This window comes from Calonectris borealis, chromosome 3 (assembly GCF_964195595.1).
Source record: "Calonectris borealis chromosome 3, bCalBor7.hap1.2, whole genome shotgun sequence".
NCBI classification, from domain to species: domain Eukaryota; kingdom Metazoa; phylum Chordata; class Aves; order Procellariiformes; family Procellariidae; genus Calonectris; species Calonectris borealis.
The window spans coordinates 112,359,752-112,382,675 of NC_134314.1; the positions used below are offsets into that span (position 1 = coordinate 112,359,752).

The window sequence follows — 22,924 nt, forward strand, 5'->3', positions numbered from 1 at the left end:
ATGTGACATACACATAAAAAACAAAGCTACTCTATTTCTAGAGAATCATAACTAGACTACTGAAATATAAAGAAATTTGAAAAGGAATGATCAAAGCAATAAAGCAATCACTATACAAACATATTCAAGACTGAAAGCCTTTATGCAAGCTATGCTAGAAAATGAAGGTTCACGTAGCCCACTGTTTTAGAGGTGTGAAAGACAAAATCTGAAATAAAATAACAAATTTTAGTTCTGAAATGTACAGAGCATTTATTGCAGAAATCCAACTGTGCATTGGGGGTTTCAGTCTTGTTTAATACACACAGGGCTATCTACCTTGCAAATCAGCTTTCATCAATGCAACTTTGTCAGCAAAATAAAAAAGCAAAATATATTAAATGTTAGTAAGCAATATTGAAATGGCAGCAAACACAGAAAAAAACCATTCAGAGTAAAGTGCATGCTGCTGTTAAAGAGAGAAAGAAATGCCATATAATGCAAACAAATTAATGCTAATAGCCATAAATCTTCAGGCAAGCCAAAATAAGAAAGCAGTAATTTGCCAGTATTTTACTACAAATATAATGGTTAATTGAGCTGATGACATATAATGAAGGAAAATTAAAAGTTTTTTTTTCTTCCTTGGATAGATATGAATGCATTAGCAGAGTAAATGCATGGCTGAATCCTGACTAGCCATTTGTAATGTTCAGATATACTGAATTCAAGAATAATTAGCACTGTCATCCTCTCTGGTCTTTCTTTTTTCCAGCCCTTTCTTCGTGACTGGTGAATGAAGACTGAAATACAGACCGTGAACTACAGATTACTCTGAGCTCACATACACGTTTCACAATGACTCTTGACACTACAAGGAAAAATTTGGTTCTGGGATTATAAAACTCTCCTAAATTGTTTTGGAGAAGACACATCAATATCCATTTGAAACTCCCACTGCAAGTCATTGATGATAGGGCAAAACTGGTCCAAAGATCATCCGGTAGAGAGAAATCCACTTAACCCTTCTTTCACATTACAGCTCCTTCAAAGATCTCAGTGTGGGATTTCCTTTTGATTTGCCAGTATTTTAGAAAAATCAGTATCAATATGATTTAAGTCAGTTCAATGGCCACTTGCTTTGAATGAGGCACTGCTTGAGCACACCTCTGAACCAGGGCAGGAACAGTCATCAGCGTGATTAAGAACGAGGGCAGTGTACGCTACATCCCTGTTTCAGCAAAAGTATTAACTGTTCTATTTTATCCTATAATAATAATAATAAAAAATACCCACAACTGATTGCCTGCAGTAGGCAAACATAGGATAATGATTTCCTTTTCTTTGGAGTTTGGAGCCCAGAAGTTTAAACATTTGGGCATTACATCACCCTTTCTTGAGCTGGGGATTATAATGACAGAATCCCGTAGCTGACAAGACAAGACACATTTTTTTCTCACCAGATTCTGCTACTCGGAAACTTTACAAAGATGAAGTGAAAATATCTGTAGGTGTTTAAATGTTATATATTCATGCATTTATTTACACTTTAGTTATGCAATGTTAAATTTCCTCATCTCTGCAAAAGTAGAGCAAAAGTCACAAGGACTTAAAAGTACATAAACTGCAGGACCCTGTAGGCACATTAAAAAGTGCATGTTGAAACACATATTTGGAAAAAATACAGATAGGATCTTGTTACAAAGCAGGATATTTTGCTTTTTACGAAATTGATTCTTAGCACTTTTTGCTTATCTATAGTAGTGATTATTAAAAAATTGACATCAAGACTAGCTTACATGTAAGAATGTCTTTTAATAAAAGTAGGTCTTTTTTTTAAAAAAAGAAGAACAGAGGAGGATTGTTTAATGTTGGTAAATACTATAATATCTACCATAACAGGTTCATATTTTCCTATATATATTACACATCTAAGCTATTTAGTAAAAATACTGTAATAGACTCTTCTCAAGCACTCACCTTTTGATACACATTCTATTTAAATATTCTGATTTATTCAGTCTTTACTGCAGACTTTTTAATTGACTGGATTTGGTCTCTCATTTACACTTGTCTTATGTGAGGGCTTACATGCTGTATTTTACACAAAAAGCATTATTAAGCAGTATGTACAATGTTTTACTGTATATTGCAAAAACAAATTCCGTATCTCACCATCAAGAATCTTCACGTATGTTAATACTTTGAAACTTTTCATATAATTCATTTATTATATTATTATATTACATATGCACATGCATGCGCACAGTGCATTTTCCTCCTAAATATATTCAAAGTATTTTTTTATCATTCTGTAATTTCTGTAATTCTGCTTTATTTAAAGTGTTTAAAGAAAGTACAATGGATTTGGCTAGAGAAAAACAGGGCTGACACTTACAACCTGGCTCTGGGCTTTGCTGTTAACAATTCGAAGAGCTAGTTAGCATATTTATGTTTCTAGCTGTTAGTTTCTATCTGTTCTAGCCATTGAAAATTTGTCAACAGGGTGGATTCAGCCAAGTGTAAATTATATTCAATGCTCAATGATAGAGAACAGAGATACCTATCTGCCTGTGGCTGAAACTTTGAAATGCAAGCCTTACAACTTGCCACACCAATCCCACGTGTAGGTTTGCAAAAAAAAAAGGTTCCAAAGAAAGAATTTTTAACATGCACTTAAAACAGTAAAGTTATTGAGAAATACCAACCTTTTAAGAACAAAATCCTAACAGATAAAATTAATTAGTAGTACATCATGGCTTCACAGTTTGACAGAAGAGAGAAAAAGAGCTTTCACGCCAGGGTTTTTTTTTTTTATACCAGAAGGGTGGAGAATTCAATCCAATAAGAGTCTGAAGAACATCAAATCCAAGTGCCTCACTTCTCAGGAAAGATTCTGCAGCAGGCCGATATCTTAACAAAGGACATATACCCAGCAGTACAGCCAGCTGTCTTTTGGATTGAGAGTGGTGGTGACTAATAACTTATTGTTTTGAAATTACTTCTGCTGCTGTGTCCTGAGCTCTTTGGACTCGATAACTCAGGGGACTTACAGAGCTTACACATCCCCTTGCAGTGTGAGATAGATACAAAACTGCTCAGCAGTGCAAGGATGGAGACAGTCCTGTCTGTACACAGCAGCAGAGGTATGGGCAGCTTCAGGCATACATGAGACTTCTAGGAGGCAACTAAATTTGCAAGTGATTTAAATCATATTTTAGGTATCAGAACATTTTTTTGTACATCTGATCTATGGTCTGCAGACAAGAGACAGACCGATGGGTCAGACAGGAAGACTTGAAGCAAACAAGTGAGATGGAAGAATTAACTTGCAAGGGTTAAGCAGAAAGGTTGGAAGGGAATATTTCATTCCATGCTGTTAAAGATTTCCTTCCATTGCCAAAAGACTTTTGATAAGGCAGTTCTCTGGGAGCACATCTGGTTTGACCATTTTGCTTGCGTCAGATGATTTTGGTGTTGGAAAAAGCTGACTCTCCACCAAAAAGGGCAATATTTGTACAGCCTTTATTAAATTGTTGGTAGCTTTATTAAATTCACCAATAGCTGAGTTGTGCCACTGGTTTAAAAGGTGAACACACACTCTAGGCCTGTAGCAATATTTCTTTGAAGTACATAAAATTAATTTAGAAAATTATATAATTTCAAAAGAAGCTATGAAATGCATAATGGAATTAAGGCATACTTTGACTCTCTGAAGGGATGGAACTTGCTAACGCCATTCAGAAAGCAGAGTCTAATTTTCTAAATCAGTGACAAACTAATTTATACATATTTTTCCATGCCTGATAGAAATAAATACACATTAAAGCTATGGAAAAATAAGTTGTGAATTTTACATATTTCTATGTGCTATCAATAGAATTTATACTGTTAACTAAAGGTAGCAGGTAAAGAACAAATAGTTCTATCTGTACAAATATACTGTAGGCACAACAAAAGAGGAGACAGAATTTATCCACCAGAAAGCTTTATCTCGTGAACCTTGAGGAAACCCCCCAGCTCTGCTTGGATTTTTTACAACGTCTATTTGCAAACTTAACAAACTTGATATCAAAATCATCAAGTTTCCAACTTGAAATTCTACAGTGTCATTTCCACGCTTTTCTGTCCAGAGAAGAACGGCTCTTGAGAGAGGGGAGAACACATAAAATTGAACATAGCCACAAAATTCAGAATTATGTGAATAAAATATATATGCAGGGACAGAGAATTGATTTAAATTATTCCATAAATCATAGTAAAAAAACCGTGGGATTAAATGACAGCTGGAAAAATAGCTAGAGATTGACACCCCTGAATTACAAACACACCTCTTCTAATTCTGTCCTCACTTAAATTCCATGATATTCCAGATGAGTCTATAAAGACATAAAAAATGTGAGATAAAATATATTTGGCTGTTACTGATTTCAGATAGGAAGGCTCACGACAATACAAATCTCAGGGGTGAGCAAAAACAGAGAAGATGGAAGATTGATCTTAAACAGTTCCATAAATTAGCCTTGAATTAATCAACTCAAAATGTCTGCTTTAAAAATGGAATTAATTAGCTAATGTCTCAGCATTAGCTAATGCCTAAGTGTTATGAAGATACAAAGGACTTCATTGAAGCTAATTGTTATTGTTTCTATCATTAATTAAAATATATCAGAAGTAAACAAAATACATGCAAAATATCTTGCCACAGGAGAAGGATGGAACCTACATTAAACATTCAAGAAGTTAACTCATGTTCTCAGATCAATCTCTGTGCTGTAGGGCAGGCACAAACTTGTCTCCATAGTACTAAAAAAAAATGCTGTCTTTGTATAAGAAAGGATCAAACAAGATCAATTAGAAGCAGGTAAAATATAGTCTTTCCATGTATGGAATGTACATATCAACAAAACTCTACAGGATTTGCACAATACTTTCATTATGATATAAAAAAAATATCAGCATATTTAATACCTTCACATCCTCTTTCTATTTGCCCATTGCAGAAGAGAGCATCTGAGATTAGATCAGGGAGCCGTCCATTCAAATCTACTGATGCAAGACAGCCTTGGAATCCCTCTTTTGCGTGCACCAGTTTTGGCAAGGACTTATACATTTCTTTGGCCACTCCTCCAATATACAAATCACCTGTTAAGAAAAAATAAATATTAGATTCAGAAAAAAACCTGTAGAATTTTTGACCTGCTTGATCTTCTGGCTTTTTTGTGCTGAATGACAGGTATCTCAGAAAAACATTCTTCAAAACAAATGTAGAAGAAAACACTGATAGCATATATGATGTGAAAAGACACTGCAGGACTATATTTTTTCAAACGCATATGTAGACTTCACATTTGTATGACTAATTACTTAGAAGTACCTGGACATATTATTTATGTGCCAGCTCATATATATCGGAAAGACGCATCTATTTCACAGATGAGGATTCAGTCACAGAATCTCCATCTAGAAAACGCATCTAGTGCTGACGCATGTTGTTAGCATACTCAGGGAATCTGACCACAGATCATCCCCACTATGGATCCAGCAGACTGAGATAAAAGGCAATTAATTGGAGCACCAAGATCCACCTAAAGTCCATATATCCAGAATCATCCATTTAAAAGCACGCCAAGAAATAAAGGGTTTAGGGACACACGTAAGGAGGAACTTAGGGATACCATTGTTAAGCAGTAAAATGACTGATTCTCCCCCCCCAAAATTCATACCCTGTGTCAGTCACGTGGGAACAGAGGGAATTAGATGCCTTTAAAATGGCAATCTGCACACTGAGCAAACAGAATTTTATTGCCAAAAATAATTCTGACGACAGACACATATTATAAACAGCTCTCTGATGAACCTCGGGTAACTTACTCAGGACTGAAAGCTAGTGCTTTTCTTCCTTGGAGTAATTCATAGCTCTGAGACTTACTTTGCAAGGACGTAACTACAACTTTTCTCTTAAACACAGAGGGAGGGGATGCTTTCTCGTTTTACAACAATTCATGCTGTGCCTTTCTTTCATGTGTTTGGTGTCTCTGACGGGCAGAGCAGTGATCTTTCAAACTAACATAACCTACCTCCCTAAAGTGTGCCTTAAGTGTCAGACTATCAGTTTAACTAGGTGCATTCCATACCTGTTGCTGAAGAGATGCTGCAGAAACAAGTCTGAGCTTTGCTTGGCCAGAGAGGGGAAGCACGCTCAGCGTGAACACAGCCCAAGCTAAAAGGCTTCAGTCCTTCTCCTGGCAGGCAAGATGTGCTTGATTCTTTCAGTCACAGACAGAAAGGAATAAAACCATGGTTTCCTATATCTTGCATGAGTTTACTGTCTGTAATGAGTTTATTGTCTGTAATCCCCTAACTCAGAAAAAGCAGCCTTGTTGGGAGTGCTCTGAGCATGCCTACAGGCAAGCCCCTTTAGGCACACAAGAAGACCATCTGAGCTTCTGAGAAGCATTGAACCTGTTTGAAGGAAGGTGCTTATGGGAGCATCCGACTCTCAAGCATCACCCAGTGACAAAATTCATACTCTATCTATGCATTAAATCCTTACTGATGACATGTTTTGTGCGAGTATAAACTTTCCATAGACTATCTGAATATGCATTCTAATCTAAATTGTGCTTTCCAGTATTTTCCCCCAGCTTGGACTATTTTGGAGCCTAGGCTACAGGATGTACCAAAGAGTGTCTCTGCATCATCTCAAATGCAAAATTGTTCATTTCCTAAGTGTTTACCAAGCTTTGCAGGCAGATTTTATAGCGACAGAACTCAGAATATACTAGCTATCATCACTACCCCATGCAGCTAATTTTAATCTCCCTCTTATCGGTATAAACCGCAGTCACACCTTTTCCTGGTTCTCCTGGCATACTTGCTTGTTCGCAAGGGAGTGCAATTTAGTGCTGTTTGCAATGGTTTACAGTTTGCAAGGAAATGGCCTGAAACAAACAAATGTCTACCAGACTGTGAAAAATTTTTAGTCACTACATACCAGCCGTAAAACTCAACTGTATTTGAGTTAGTGAAATGGAGATAAAAAGCTTAGGAACATGCATATTATTAATCTTATAAGCCATCCAACCAAAAGTCTTAGAAACCATTATAGCATCACGTACTAAGAAACCTCAAGCTTTCTCCATTCCATACAGATAATTTGAAAAATAAGATACTGCTTTCCTCTAGAGCTTTGAGGTACAGTATAAATCTCAAAAGCATGATATTAGACATAACATATTAAAATATGGTGATCCATATGTTCCCAACAAATGGGATGCAATTCATTCACAGCAGAAAAACTTCTGTATTTTTCAACCAACTGAACTGGAAACAAAGTAAAAACTCTTGCCTCATGATGAAGTTTCTTCATCTTTTTCTCAGGTGGAACATCTAGAAAGTAAAACCCTTTCAGGTTTCCTGAAGTTCTGTGCTTTCAGTCATCGTCAGCTCAGAATAGAGAGAGAATTAATCTCAATTGATTCCAACGGACTTAAAAGCGGAAAACTCCAGAGAACAATACTAAGAAAATCACAGCTATGCTAAAAAGGTTAAACTTGGTCTATTGGACATGACACATGCAACTTCTTTTTAAACCTCCCAACCTGTATACTGTCCAAACAACCATTTTTATTCTGTGATTGGTTAAACCTTTAAAACGGCAAACTTTCAAATTGAAACCCTTGCTAATTCCTAAAGTCCATCCCTCAAGCATATTGAGATTGCTACATACAGCCATATAGCAATTGTTAGTTACTATGAATGGCTAGTATAAGTCCAGGTCAGTGTGCCAGCATATGAACTCAGAATATTTGCTCCTGAAAATATAGACTGGAATATTTTCAAATAGGTATCATATGCACAGCGATACCATACGTTAAGTTGAGTCTAAATAAACTGTAACTCTGCTGTTTACTTACAGTTCCTTAAGACTACTGATAATTAGAACTGATGACTGTATAATGTTGAAGACACAGTTTCCACAAAACAAAGACATGTTCTGGGTAATATTTTAACTTCGTTGATATTCAAAATAATTTGAGTTCTGCTTTTGCACTAGCTAATACGCTACACTAATACATATCATATGTATTGAGCAGCCATTCTGACTATTAGACTTTACCTTTTATAAAGTATATACAAATATTTTTTATAACTATGAGCTACACCTTTCCCAGATTTAATATCAAATGTGGTTTGAGTTTGCTGCTGATGGCATAAAAACACACTTTCTCTCAGAGACAAAATTTTATTAAAGGACAGGCTCTGGAATTAAACCTCAGGTGTTTTTTTTTTTTTTAAAAGCTATTTAAATTTTTTCACTTAGTTATTTTTTCATATCTCCCATCACAGATGTTTTCATAACTACTTTAATTTCAATTAATCACCTGCCTCATTTTCACGTTCATCTCAATGAAGAAGTAGTTTCCTACAAAACTCAATCCATTAGAAATTCAGACAAGACAGAATTGCAGAAACTGTTGTTAATGAAAATATTTGTATATTGAATGTGCATTAGAAGAGGTTCAGAAAAGACAAAGCTTGTCCCTGCTCCCACTGAAAGAGATCAGAGGAATCAACATAATATGACACAAATTCTCAGGCTTTCTCTTCTTTTTCACTTCTTATATAAGTACAGCTTTACTACTGGAAATGTTACACGCACTAAAACAGGATTAATCCGTTATCCTTATGAATTACATGTAAGTTATTTCATTAAGTAAGGTATCACAGCTCATCAGATCAATAGTATGAGATCATGACACTACCTAAACTAGCTGCAGCCTAAATGCAATACTATTGCAATACTGCTACCACTGAAATTGTGTGACCATTTCAGGAGTTCCGCACATTGGAAAATGCCATTCTTCTATTTCTTTCTTTCTTTCAACAGATGAGCATTTTTTTTAAGTACGTATAGAAAGGGATATACTTGTATTACACTGCTAACCACAGTTTCTGGAACTAAAGTTTAGCTATTACCTTTTATACATGTATTTTCTTCTGAAGTTTGTTTTGATTTTTAAATGTATTCCTGAAAAAGTCTCCATTTTTTTTCATAACCATCCTGACTTTCCTTAATTTATACAGGAAAGATTTATATGCAAAATTTATAAAGGAAAATAACCGATTTATATAAAATATATCAACTGGCATAAACAAAGCAGCAGGTAGTAAAGAAATGGGTGAGGGAACAGAGTGCTCCAAGATTTCCTTCTGATCTCTGGAGAAGCTTCAAATAAAGCACTTTATTTGAGAGCAGGTACTCCTTAATCTCACAACTCTCTTAGTACTTATATTAGGAGTCAGTACACAGAGTTATCCCCTTTTATTTCAAGAAGGAGGATTGTTTCCTCTCTTCATTTTTCTGAGGCCAAAAAAAAAAGTATGCTACAGAGTTTCTCACTGGCACGTTCATTGCAGGTCAGAGGAATCAACTGGAAGGCAGCACTTTCAGAGCTATACCTATAAATCATGGCAATAATAGTACTGGTCAGTTATATCATAAGCACTGAAAAAGAAAAGAGTTTAGTGGGTTTAATTTATATCTTTTACAGGTAATGAAGACCTTCATTTATTCCAACAAGAGCTTTCCTATTTACACCTATATATCTCTTTTCTGACTTAGAGCTGATTTGTGCTTTGAGGCACAAGTGAATTTAACACAGAAACAAATTGCTAGCTAATAAATGAACCGAAGTTCTCAATGTATTCATTATTGGAATCACGCTTATGAAAAAACACACAGAACACCACACAACAGTGAGTCACACACAACTGTTGGTGAAACAAATACTGCCAAATCCTTCTGTAATAACTCATCTTTTTTTATCCCAAGTCCCAAATAAGAACTTTGCAAATGCTAAGCCAAGGAAATGTAAATTACAAACTGAAGATGCTGTTCTTCTTATTTCTTTTCTGAATAAGTAGCGGAAGTATCTTATTATTTGGCACTACTGATGTTGCTGACAGGTCACCCCATAGATTTTCCTCCTTTCCTGATTCATGTCCACACCAAAGAATTCTTACGTTATACGTGCTGGTGGCAAAAACGATTCATTTAATTTAACGACTACCATTGTCTTCAAGCACTAGTAGAGAGGGAATTATATCCACATATTTATAATGGTAACAGCAACATGTAAATACTGCTCAGGGAACAAGTGGTTTAACCAGGATATAGTTAGGCTTCTTTACTGTCCGAAATCTGTATGTTTTGTTGTACATATCTGGTGTTCATTTCTTGAACGCCATTCTTGACAAGAAATGAACACTATTCATGCAAATATGGTTCCGTGTATGAATGAAAACAAAACAAAAAGGAGGAAATAAAACAGTAGAAGGAATTGTGGCTTGGCTTTTTCATAACCCATAAAGACAATACCCCTGGAATATTTTCATATGGCTGCGCAAAGACACCTTCAAATCCATCACTGTCTCCAAAAGCAGACATTCTGTCCCTTCATGTCTTCTTGTGCTGCTGGTTTCAACTGTACTTTCAGCTATTTTCTTTGTTTCTCTTTCATTGTTTCTCTGTCTTGTTTCTAATGTCACATTGTACTAAATCACTACTACGGTTAGGAACAAGAGTGATTCTGCAGTGTACTAGAGCAGTATTACTCCCCAAGAAAGAGATGGATAGCCCTGGCATAACATGGTGGGTTCTGAAAGCGCAACAGGCATCTCCGCAATTCCTTTATATGACATATGAAAATACAAAGGAACATCTGGCTGTGGTGAAGCCGAGGTGTCAGGCACACTTTTTCTAAATATGCTATTTCAAAATGATCAAGCATATAACAGCTTCTTCCCTCAGGCAGGTAAAGAGGAATGAAGACTGAAAAGACTGAGAAATACCATAGGGAAAGTCTAATCTCGAAAGAAAAAAGTTCTCAATTTCTTCAAGTCCTTCATAAAACAGATGACTTGCTGTTACAAGATCAATAGAAATTGCTTTGTAGTATCTTAATAGTTCCACAATGAAGTACCAGGTAGAACTCAACATAAGAAGACACAATCCCAACTCATGGTGGTTTTGAGGCAACTGAAATGTGAAAATAAATTACTCTCACACAAGCTGAATATGCGCTGACTTAAACACAATAGGCAACACAACAACAATAGATCTTGAATCAGGGGATAGTCTCAAATGAAAATGTCACGTAGTCATCTAGATGCCTTTGACATTCAATGAAATATAGGAGCCTGCTTGTCCTTAATGACTTCCTCCCCTCTCCAACATACAAAAGCACCTACCTACCATTTACTTTGTGCACTAGGCAGAGCAGAGTGGTGACTTTTCTTTCAGATGTGGAGTTTCAACACACGCTTTAGAAAAGGAATTGGGCCTGAATAGCAGATGAGTGGTGGTTCTAGAGTTTCTCCCCACTTTCATTATTCATGACTAAATGTTTACTTTTTGTTTCATATAAAAAAAATTATTTGATCCTTTAAAAATGTTGATGAAATATAATTGTTCTTTTTTGAATAAATCAAGAAGCCTGCTGTGATCATAACCCAATAATAAATTGAAGGACAGTTGACAAAGATTTAAATGATACATCCACACAGCTTCTGCAGCACATACGCTCCAGCATATGGCTTTTCAAATCTCCCTTTACAGTAGAGAATATGCACTTGCTGTGCATTCACAGGCCTGTTTGGTGCTAGAGCCAAGCATGACTGCATTTTGTCTACCACTTGCAAGGGCACTTGAGGGAAGACATGAATATGTAAACTTAGTGTTTTATGCCCACTTATTCACTTCAAAGAGTCCATTCTGTAGCTTCAGTATTGATTTGTGTTTGAAGTCTTTTGGGTTTGGGGAGGGGAGAAAAGTAGGCTTTTCAAATATTTTTCCTGTTGGAGTGATGAATTCCATCACTTTCAGACTCTCTTTCACCTAAGCAGGGAAAAGGCGGCTAGTTTACTTGTCCAGGTCCTGCTGAGTTACCTGTCCTTTCAAATACTTTGGGCAAGAGGCAGTGGTATGATGCGACAGGTGGTGCCTTCCGTCTTCCACATTCCCTGTACTGTTAACCAAGCAAGGCAAAATGATTACAGGCAAAAAAAAGAATTTATGGGTTAGCAAGCCGCTCTTTTAGGAAGGAATATAGAAACCGATCTTTTCAGCCCAATTCTACACTGCCTTCAGCATCTTCCCTGAATACCCCATTAAAGTAATTCAAAAAAAGAAATCACCAGCACTGAAATGCTGGTACTGTGGGTTTTCTTTAGTCATCCTTATTGGCATTTAGGACATATTGTAGTTATTTCTCAAGAGAATTTAACTTTGAAGGTATTTCCTCCCTTGGCTGATATTGTTCTTTTTACAGTTTCATTGTAGCACTGCACCCTAATCCCACTGACAGAAAAAAAGGCAGTGAGGATTAAGAGGTACCAGAGAGAACTCATAGTTGATGGGTGCACCAGGAAGAGCACCTTTCAGATTTCTCTTGCCACCAATTTCTACGACAGTCCACACTGAAGATATACCTGCTGCTCTAATTTTTTCCAAGTCTCCCAATTCCATCACACTACTCATAACCATGCTACTCTCATAACTGCATGGAAGACTTTCCACACTTGGTACAAATATGCTTCTGTCTAGAAACTTCTTCTCACGCTGTTGCTACGCTGCTCACTGTTTTACATCTCAGCTCTGCTGGATGTGCTCTCCACTTCTGCATTCTCTTGGTGCTCAGTTTTCATTCCTATTACACTTTTTGGCTCTGTTCAGAACTGCTCAATGCTTATGCAAATATGCCTATGTTTCACAAGCAAGCAAAGCTGCGTGGTAAAAAGTGGTGTGTGGGGTGGGAAGACGGGGGCAACAGCAATGACATGACAATGTCCTTAGCAGCTAAGTTTTCAATAGACAAAAGTAGATACTCAAAAGGTAAGTGCTCAAGTCTGAACATTCCCTTACATTTCTCCAGGTTAAAATCCACCATCTCCCCAACAATCCCGTTCTCAAATGACATGTATTCTCAAACAAGAAACAGTTACACAAAAACATTTAACATTTTCTTGACAATAACAGTTCTCAGATTCCCAGCCACTTTATTTGGGCTCAGTATTGGGCCCAGTTCTGTTTAGTATCTTTATCAATGATCTGGACAAGGGGATCAAGTGCTCCCTCAGTAAGTTTGCAGATGACACCAAGTGGGGCGGGAGTGTTGATCTGCTGGAGGGTAGGGAGGCTCTGCAGAGGGACCTGGACAGGCTGGATCCATGGGCTGAGGCCAATTGTATGAGGTTCAACAAGGTCAAGTGCCGGGTCCTGCACTTGGGTCACAACAACCTCATGCAACGCTACAGGCTTGGGGAAGAGTGCCTGGAAAGCTGCCCGGAGGAAAAGGATCTGGAGATATTGGTTGACAGCCGGCTGAATATGAGTTAGCAGTGTGCCCAGGTGGCCAAGAAGGCCAATAGCATCCCGGCGTGTATCAGAAATAGTGTGGCCAGCAGGAGTAGGGAAGTGATTGTCGCCCTGTACTCGGCACTGGTGGGGCCGCACCTCGAATACTGTGTTCAGTTTTGGGCCCCTAACTACAAGAAGGACATGGAGGTGCTGGAGCGTGTCTAGAGGAGGGCAACAAAGATGGTGAAGGGCCAGGAGCACAAGTCTTAATGAGGCATGGCTGAGGGAACTGGGGTTGTTTATCCTGGAGAAAAGGAGGCTGAGGGGACATCTTATCGCTCTCTACAACTACCTGAAAGGAGGTTGTAGTAAGGTCGGTGTCAGTCTCTTTTCCCAGGTAACAAGTGATAGGACGAGAGGAAATGGCCTCAAATTGTGCCAAGGAGCTTTAGATTGGATATTAGGAAAAATTTCTTCACTGAAAGGGTTGTCAAGCCTTGGAACAGGCTGCCCAGGGAAGTGGTGGAGTCACCATCCCTGGAGGTATTTAAAAGATATGTAGGTGTGGCACTTAGGGACATGGTTTAGTCCCTAAGGTGGGACTTGGCAGTGCTACGGTTACAGTTGGACTCAACGATCTTAAAGGTCTTTTCCAACCTAAACGATTCTATGATTCTATGATTTCTCTTTGCTTCTTCCCCCGCCCCTTAAGACTAGAAGGAAAGCACTGGCATTGACAAAGATTAAACAGATTTAAAACCAAAGCAGTCTATTTGTCCAATGAACTGTGAGGAAAGTTGGTGATGCATGTTAAATGGTAAATAATAAAATCTAATTGCCATATAAATGTGCGTGGTAATCCATCTCCTACAGAATTGATGCTATGCCAATTACTCTGTAAGAGGGGGATGGTTGTGGTGGAGAGGCGAGGCACTCAAGCACATCAAATGTCCTTCATTTCTTTCCTGTTCTGACTACTTTTGTACATTGTATACACCTGAAAAATAGACAAAAATCTAATGAAGCAGGCATTTTCATGGCATAGTATACTCAGGTTTCCCTTCCTATTGATATTCTTCTGAAATCATTTACTCATTCTCTGCTTCAATAGCCAACACATGCTCTTAGCAGAGCTTGTTTTCCAAACAGTGAGGAATTCTCCACGTAAAGCTACCAAAAAGCTGAGAGGTTAAACGTTCTCATTTGGAATGCAGGTTTGCAGAGGGAAAGTCTTTATCTAATACTACCCACTTCTTCATCAAGACAGTCACCTCCAGACTCTGAGGATATTACGTGAAGCAGCTCTTCTGCAAAAAAGGACTGCTCAGTCAGAATACCTAGATCCATGAGGATGGCGCTCTCATACCCATGGCAGCACATTTTGAAAACAAGTTTAGGACATGCTTCTTGGCTGGGGGGTGCTAGATTCAGTGGGATGTATTTACATTAAATATCCAGATTTTTTTGTAAGTTTTAAGAGCGTACATGTTTCCTATATTATCCTTAGTATAACTTTTACTTAGTATTCCAGAAGGGCTTGAAAGAAATTCCACAATCAGCAACAGTAATAACCTGCATGCCAAAAAGCTGCAGAAATGTAGGGCAAATCTATACATTTGTCTGTGTGTAAGAGACTGAAAAGAGCAGGGGAGAAGAAGCAGAAAGCAAAAAGTTTCTCTCACCATGGAGTGATCTGAAAGACTACTGCAATGTTGTTAACTTCACAGAGCTCAGCACAAACACTAGAGTATTTTCTTTAATTTTTATTTAATCTAGAAGTAGTGGAGTAGATTTTTAATTTTTTTCCCATCTCATAATTTTGGAAATCTGGATACAATTTCTGAAGGCTTAGCATTGCCAAAATTATTTTCACAGCCTGGTAGACAGCATAGCTGTTTAGAAGCAGTATGTGACAAGTTGCAAAGAAAGAAGGATAAAGGAATTTGCATTAGACCAGGTTGTCCAATCTCCTATTGTTAATCTGCCCGTATATCTTTGCTACACAGGAAGTCTCAAAAAAGAGCTCTCAGTTTTAAGATCCTTATTTTTCCATCTGTACAGAGGCTGCTTTCCCAACACTATCAGGAAGACAGCAGCTGCATTTGCTGTTGTCTATTCCAACAGGTTACATTAGGAAGATCTATTTACTGTTGACAGTATTTGGAACTCTGCATTTGGAACAGAACGTTATTTCTGCATGAAGAGTTCACAGCCCACTGGCAAGGTCATTACAATTATCTCATGCATGTTTATTTGAGAAATTTAAGCATTAATACTCGTTCATTTGTACAAATTTGCGTTTTTATATAAAATACTTTTCTGTGCTTCTTAAAGCTTTGCTTGCTTCTTAGTAATAGAAATATGAAGGATCACTGCCATTGATAGAGACCTTGTAATATAGAGAAGAACTTGTAATGCAGCAACAATAATAATGGGCTCAATATAAAGCAACAGGGACAAACATTGCTGGAACAATACATTTTCTTTATGATCAAGACTAATTAAGCTGGTTTTGCATAGCATGAAATAACCTACTTTGACAGGCAAATGAAATATCAATATATTAAATGATTATTACGAATGATCAATGAATATGCCAGACCAGTAAATCTACTGATAATTTAGTTAATTGCATTAAAAGTTTACAAGGATGAATTAATTGCCAAGTGAGTCTTTATGTATATGGAAGGAGTATATTTAAAGTGGATTTGCAAAACCACTGAGGTGATACCAGAAATGAATATAATTACTTTTCTTTCAGAATCTTCACACTAGGCTGTTTTCACATTATTGGAGAAAATGGCAAATGAAAAGGCAAATGTATATAGCAACAGAACCCATATCTCACAAAGGAATAGAGGAAGCCAGAGGCCAGTGACAAGCTACCGAAATAAAACAGACAAGAGATCCAGACAGGATTTTTAAATCCAAAGAAGTTGATTCTGGTGTATGCTCTAATACAAACAGCATTTTTTGAGGATGCAGTGATGTAACAGCACAGGAATAACATATGACTTAAAACAGACTCTAAAATTGACATTTGGGAAGGCCATGTGGAAGAGAATAACAGAGTGAGACAAGTCGAAAGTATGGATGTCAGTTCAAAAAAGCAGGTCTTAAAGATGTATGAAATGCTGCCCAGGCAGCAAAAAAAATCAAACCATAAATGTTGAGTTGGGTAGGGATTTTTTTGAGACAGTGATTTCCTTTTAAAAGGAAAATATAGTTAGCCCAATATCAAAATTAGGATGACTGCAGTTCACCCTGGAGGATGTATCACAGCCTAGAAAGTTTGGAATAGGATGGGACACTGAAGTACTGAAACCACCAACTCCTAGAAAAGTTTGTAACTATTTATTGTTAAATCTAAAATAACAGCAGCATTCCTTAGCTTTTCATTTTGTGAGACTGCGATATTTCAACTTTTCATCTCAATTTATAAACAATTAAAATGCTAAAATATTTTAATTTTCTGACAGTCATTTTGAGTGGATTCTTGCAAGTTTTTGTATGTTTGTTGTTTAAAGAAAGTGAGTGAAAACTTTGGGGATTAAAATAGTGCCTGTATGTGTAGGAGAGAAGCAAAAGGAAGATTAAAGCCTAGTAGGCAAGTGGACACAAAGTCATGCTTGAGGATGTTCCTCCTACTCGAAAGCAGATCACGTGTCTTCAAATATTTATAAAAAGAAAATTCTGACAGAACTCCAACTTCCCATCCCACAGGAAGCAAATGTGGAGAGGGAAGAGACATTACAGATGTTGTAATACCTACGGTCTGAACAAAGGAGACATCTTTTCTTTGGCAACAGTGAGGAACAAGAGCACAAGTCAAATGCCACTTTCACTTGCATTATTGACCCCTTCGAGGCTACTCAGACCCCTCAAGACCATAAGAGCACAGCATCAAGTACAGCAAGCCAGAATTCCCTTCCACCCACCTATTTGGGTCTGTGAAGGGCCTTGAATTGTAGCCATGCTAACCAGCTGAGCTATACTGAAAGCAGGACAGGGAATCTGCTCATAAAACACAGGAAAGCAAATTTGCCGTGTAACTGAATGTTGGCAGGCTTGAGCGGCATTGCCTTTGCTGTTAAGACTCATTTCTCTTCACAGGTTACCTGCTAGAACTGCACCGAAGCACACTTTGCTAATTTTCTCTGCTAGGAGAAATAACAGAGTTCTTGGAATCCAAACACAGAACGATTTTCACTCATTTATTTGTCTTCAATTTATAATTTACCCATCTAATTACAGCAATAATTAAGCTGGAGATTTTAATATAAATGTTGCCACAGGTACCCACTCCAATCCACTGAAATTGTACCAGACATTATGCAGGGAACCCATGTCTGTAATAACCGACTTTCTATGTTATATAGCCAAATCCTACACCCAAAAGGAAACGTATAGTGGAAATTCTCTCCCATACTTTTATGGCAACTGTCTGCTTTCCCAGACAACTGACATCCTGTGCAGGCTCTACAACACAATCTGTGTCATATCTTCGTACTGAATTCACTGTGTATTTTGCAAAAAACTGCATATATTGATTTATCTTTCCAGGATTAGCTTGGATTTCAGCATCTGAAATCTGGTAACTCTACAGTTACTCAGAAAGGCTGCAGATTCTATATTATCTGCACACATTTACATTTTGCCTAATGCTAACTCGGGTTAAACAGAATTATTGATATCACTAGCAGGAAGTATAACTTTGAATTTGCTTTGTTGCTAGGGCTAAAATAATATAGGGCAATGAATTAAGCATAGCTGCTTGTATCAGTAAAGTGTATGGAGTGTTTATAGCGCAACAGAGATGTGTCACCATAAGAAACACTGACATAAAATAGAAAAGAACAAGCTACGGGAAAGCATTTCAACTGAATACAAAGGAAGAAAAAATAATAATGAAAGGCAATTTTTTCTCCTTTTTAGCCTGCTGGCTAAAATGTATCAGCTTGAACTCCCCCCAAAATCCAACAAAAATTCTCATGACTATACTGTGCCATACCTAAGGAAGCTGACCAAACAAAATATAATAGAATACATTAAAAAACCAAAATTAAACATATTATTATGAGAAGACAGAGGTTGAGGACCTGTGTATGCTAGACCAGTTTGAGAAAGATGCTGACTGTATACTACTGTATTGAATATGTCAGGCCTGTTATTCCTTTTATTCTTGTTATTCGTTTACTAGCCACATTTCCTGGGTGGTGAATTACAGAAAATCAGCATCTAATACAATTCACCTTCCTCGCTTCAAATCTCAGTATGTTCTTTCATGCTCTTCATTTTTTTCCCACTGGAATTCAAGGTTAGAAAATGCACCAACTATGGATACAGTTTTACTTCAAAAGGGTAAAGCAAAAGTAGAATTTTCAAAGTGAAGAAAACAAAGGAATGTTGGATTTTATAGGTTATCCTCGCTGATGAGCCTTCTCTGTGACTGCACTAAGCAGTGCATTTAGTGAAATAACAGTGCCCTCTAGTGCCTTTATTAAGCACATTGTTCAAACTTTTTTTTTTTCTTTTCTTAAATAAAGCAATATACCAACACACCACATTCAGTTAAAAGAAGATGTAGAATAAAATGACCGTGTTAACTTAAGTTATCAGTTCTTAACAGGATTATTTTTCCTATTCACGTCTGATTAATATACTGGGAAAAAATCAGATTAAATACATATACATACATATGCATATGCATAAGTAGTACTTACTCAAAAAAATGTGAAAGAATAAGGTGGATGCTTTCTCTACAGTATCAAAAATAACGTTGAAATATTACATTGCCTCAATAAACATCGACCATATTTACAAGAATGCAAAAATGAGAAAGAACATGGCACAGATTTCAAATACAATTTTGAGAATGGAGCGTGAGCCATCCAAAAAGCTTTAATTTATAAACCAAGCATTTCTGATAGAGGCTGTTATTCAAGATTATGACATATCAAGATACGGTTTTCACAGTCTTTCTTACAATCTTAATAGCACTTTCAAGTGAAGCAAACATGTAAAATATCACAAAATCCAGCATAATTACTAAGGTCAGCTCATTATCTGTGACTCAGAGGTAGTTAAAAGAAAATCCAGCAAGGAATAAGCTCTTGATGGAATATTAATATCTACTTTGAACATCCTGGCTTTTGAAATATTAAATTTTCTTTAACTGTTATGAAATTTTGGTTTTCCTAACAAGAACTTTTATGAAGAATGTTAAAATACATGATACTTTTTCACATGTCCAAAACATATTTTCTTATGTTTGATTAGGTAGGCAGTATTTTAAAAGTATACTTATACATCTTTTTCCTCTGATGCAAATTAGCTTTTCAGAAGCACATCCTTACAACTAATACTGTTACTTATTTTAAAATATACATATGTATCAGTGTGGTTTATAAAAATGGATCTTAAAAATCTAGCTGGACCTATAAAATGTAGGTTTAGACTGATAAAACAAAGCTTATCCCACTCTGCAATTGAAATTACAACCCATTACATATTTAGGTGAGTACATGTTTATAGTTCAATACATCTGGCAACTTGTATTTGTAACTGATTCATTAGAGGACTGTCACATAAGATTGCTTTACTTAAAAGATTTTTTATTATATCAAAATACTGCATTGTATTTATTTTCCCAACGAAAGATAGGTTTTATGTGGAATACTGAACAGTGGGGGACAGGTCAAAGTGTTCCCCAATTCTCTAACATAGAGATCACCAGTTCTGCAAAGCCTTTGTAGTCATACTGTAAAGCTTGGGTTGTGGTTTCTGCATGCCACTTACCTCACTTAAGTTCATGTAAAAATCAAGCCTTTTTAGTAAACATTTTAGAGCTCCTTTAGTCCCCCAATTATCTTATATACGGGCCACTCTGTGTTCTTACCATTTGCTACTTTTTTTTCTTGTGGCATTTTCACACATTTAAAGTAGAAGCTAACTGTGCAGAATTACTACTAAACTGGCATTGGCAGGCTAACATAAAGAAGATGTCATCTCTTGTGATCATATTAATTATTACCACATAAAACATTTCACATGGTATTACAAAATTATACTGTACTTTACATACATGATTTATTCAGGTTATCATTCTGTAATGACCATCACTCTAGGTTACACAGGAATTACTGTACTTACTTTTGAGATCTAAATTTCTGGCTCCTGCTGTGCTCTGTGTTGTGATTTTAGTGTCAATCTTTACAGTGTGGAGATTGTTGATATCCCTTGATATCATCACATTATGCCACTGGTTGTCATTCAGAGGTTTATTAGAACTTCCTTTGATGAGATTTGCACCATTTCCCAAGTCAAACACATAGTGTAAATACCTGGGAAAAGAGAAAAAAATGGAAAAGTTTCCTTTTTCTTTACATAGCAAGGGAGCACTAAATAATGTTTAGTATTTCCTATATCCTTATACTCCTCAGTAGTGCTGGTAAAACCAGAAGACAACAATGAATGCCAAATGGGGAAGCAACCTTAATTCAGAGCAATCACCATTCGTTTAGATGAGGTGAGATGCAGTCCCAAGTTTCTGGAAAGTAACGAGCACTCCATGTACCAACACATGCATACATACGTAGAGAGAGAACAGAGAAGGCTATAAACTAGTACTTCTTTGTGGTAAACACTATAGAAGTTATACCTATTATTTACTTTCATATTTTTTCAGGCATCTAGCTTCATCTGAAAGAAAAAGTCACAATAAAGCATATGAAGTTTAACATGAAGAAACATTCAACAATCATCTGACTGTATGTCCAGTCAGACAAAGATTTGTATCCTAAACTTTCCCTGGTATTTCTCCTCTCTATATATTTTGAATAGACTTTTTTTGTCATTATGCTAAACCATACATACCCTTTTACTAATTCAACCACAATGAAATCATTTCCATCGCCACTGTTATAAAGTATCAATCCATCCAGAGAGGTTGTTTTGAACTGGAAAAAAAGGTGCATAGATGTATATGCTTGTAGCGTGGCCAATGCAACATAACTTGCTTTTGTTTTAAAGGTTACAGGGTCTGCTATGATGTTCCTGAATCCAAATCTTGCATTTAGCTCACAATAATCAATGTCTCCATTTTTACATAAGTCAATGTATGCCATGCCATTAAATGTAAGACTCTGTAGATGTCCAATGAAATTAGAAGGCACAGAAGACAGGTAGCGCCGTTCTGTTATTATTCCTGTTTCTATGTTGTGGAATTCCAGTCGCGTGTGATCACCAGCCATTTGACCTTTAAACAGTAACAAGAAAACACATGTTAGCATCTGAAATGGAAGGTCAAAAAGCACACCATGTGATTAAGTATCTGCATCAATTTCACACTTTTCAGAATGTACAAGGCCAATTCTTGGCTCCAAAGAGGATTCTTCTAAATTCATGCAAACTTCTGGTAAACATCTGGGAGCCCTTCCACTGAGTTCAGTATGTTTGTATAAGGCCAACCGCAAGATTTCTAAACTGAAGCACAATTCAACAGTGTATCAAACTGCCAACAAAATCCCTCACTTTGGTTACACTTAACCAGACATGTAGTTTTACTATAAGCAAGCGCAATCAATTAACACAACACGAAGAACACGAAGGCAAATCTCAGAGCTAAAACTACAATGTTAGAGTTTCATGGAAGAGAGGCATAACAGTTTGGGGGATATTTCTCCATGTGTTTTGCTCAAAAGTGCATGATTTGGCAAGCACAAGGAAGGATTCCTGTTTAAGCTGTCTTAGGTACATTAATACTGGCCGTGCCGCAAAACCCTGTGCTGCAAGGGTGGACAGCGCCTTCCTTAAAAGCAACTAGCTTTATACCATGGGGATTTTTAAGCTAGTTATTAACTACCTTACCCAGCACATCAAAATTGTGTCCTCTGAAGAGTTCCCTTTTCTAACAGAGCTTAGATTTTCTTCCCGTGTTTATTTTAAAGAAGTAGGGCAGTACTATCACAAGGCTGATTCATGGTCATGCTGTGTGGGTATGATGACAAATCAGCTTTTTATTACTAATCAATTTTACCACTTAATCTACCTTTTGCAAACCAGTTCCTTAGACGTTTCGTGTCTCTCACGGAGTACAGAGAAGGTGAAGAGCAGACCCAGCCACGCTCAAATAAATACTGGCCACGCTCAAATAAATTCCCTCTGTTCTTCCCTGAACATACTATTCCAAGATGAGAGTGTGAGCTCTGACCCAGGCTGGATGTGTTTAGTGGTGGTGCAGAAATCCGTGAGGCAGGCTTAGACAGCTGTACCTTCATAGGTTTTATAAGCAAGTGTCTGCGTACACGTGTGTGAACAGGGGAAGATGAATGTAGATATTTGGGCTTTGCCCAGGGAAATGGATTCACAAACAGGTTAAGTCACAGCACTGAGATACAAATACAGGTATTAGTGCAGCTACAGTGAAAATAGGTCTGCAAGCTTTAATACAATTAAAAAAAAAATTGCTCTAATAATTTATGATAAATATTTAGAAGCAGCTTACTTAGCCTCAGGATACATTCTGACCTAACTACTGATGTCATTGAACACCGTCAGCATCTGCGATCTGCAGTCATACAG

The 22,924-nt window shown here is 37.0% G+C and overlaps 1 protein-coding gene across 6 annotated transcripts in view; it reads right to left on the reverse strand.

The window, feature by feature from the left end:
- NRXN1 (neurexin 1) overlaps positions 1–22,924 on the reverse strand; it is a 728,802-nt gene that overhangs the window by 353,585 nt on the left and 352,293 nt on the right. For 5 of the 6 annotated variants that reach the window (XM_075147347.1, XM_075147346.1, XM_075147345.1 and 2 more), the window contains 3 exons: positions 21,218–21,599; positions 20,495–20,685; positions 4,951–5,124 (listed from right to left, as the gene is read on the reverse strand). In XM_075147347.1, the coding sequence (XP_075003448.1) occupies positions 4,951–5,124; positions 20,495–20,685; positions 21,218–21,599 (747 nt within the window). Of the gene's footprint in view, positions 1–318; positions 346–4,950; positions 5,125–20,494; positions 20,686–21,217; positions 21,600–22,924 lie in introns of all 6 variants that reach the window. The other variant, XM_075147342.1, reaches the window with a different exon arrangement.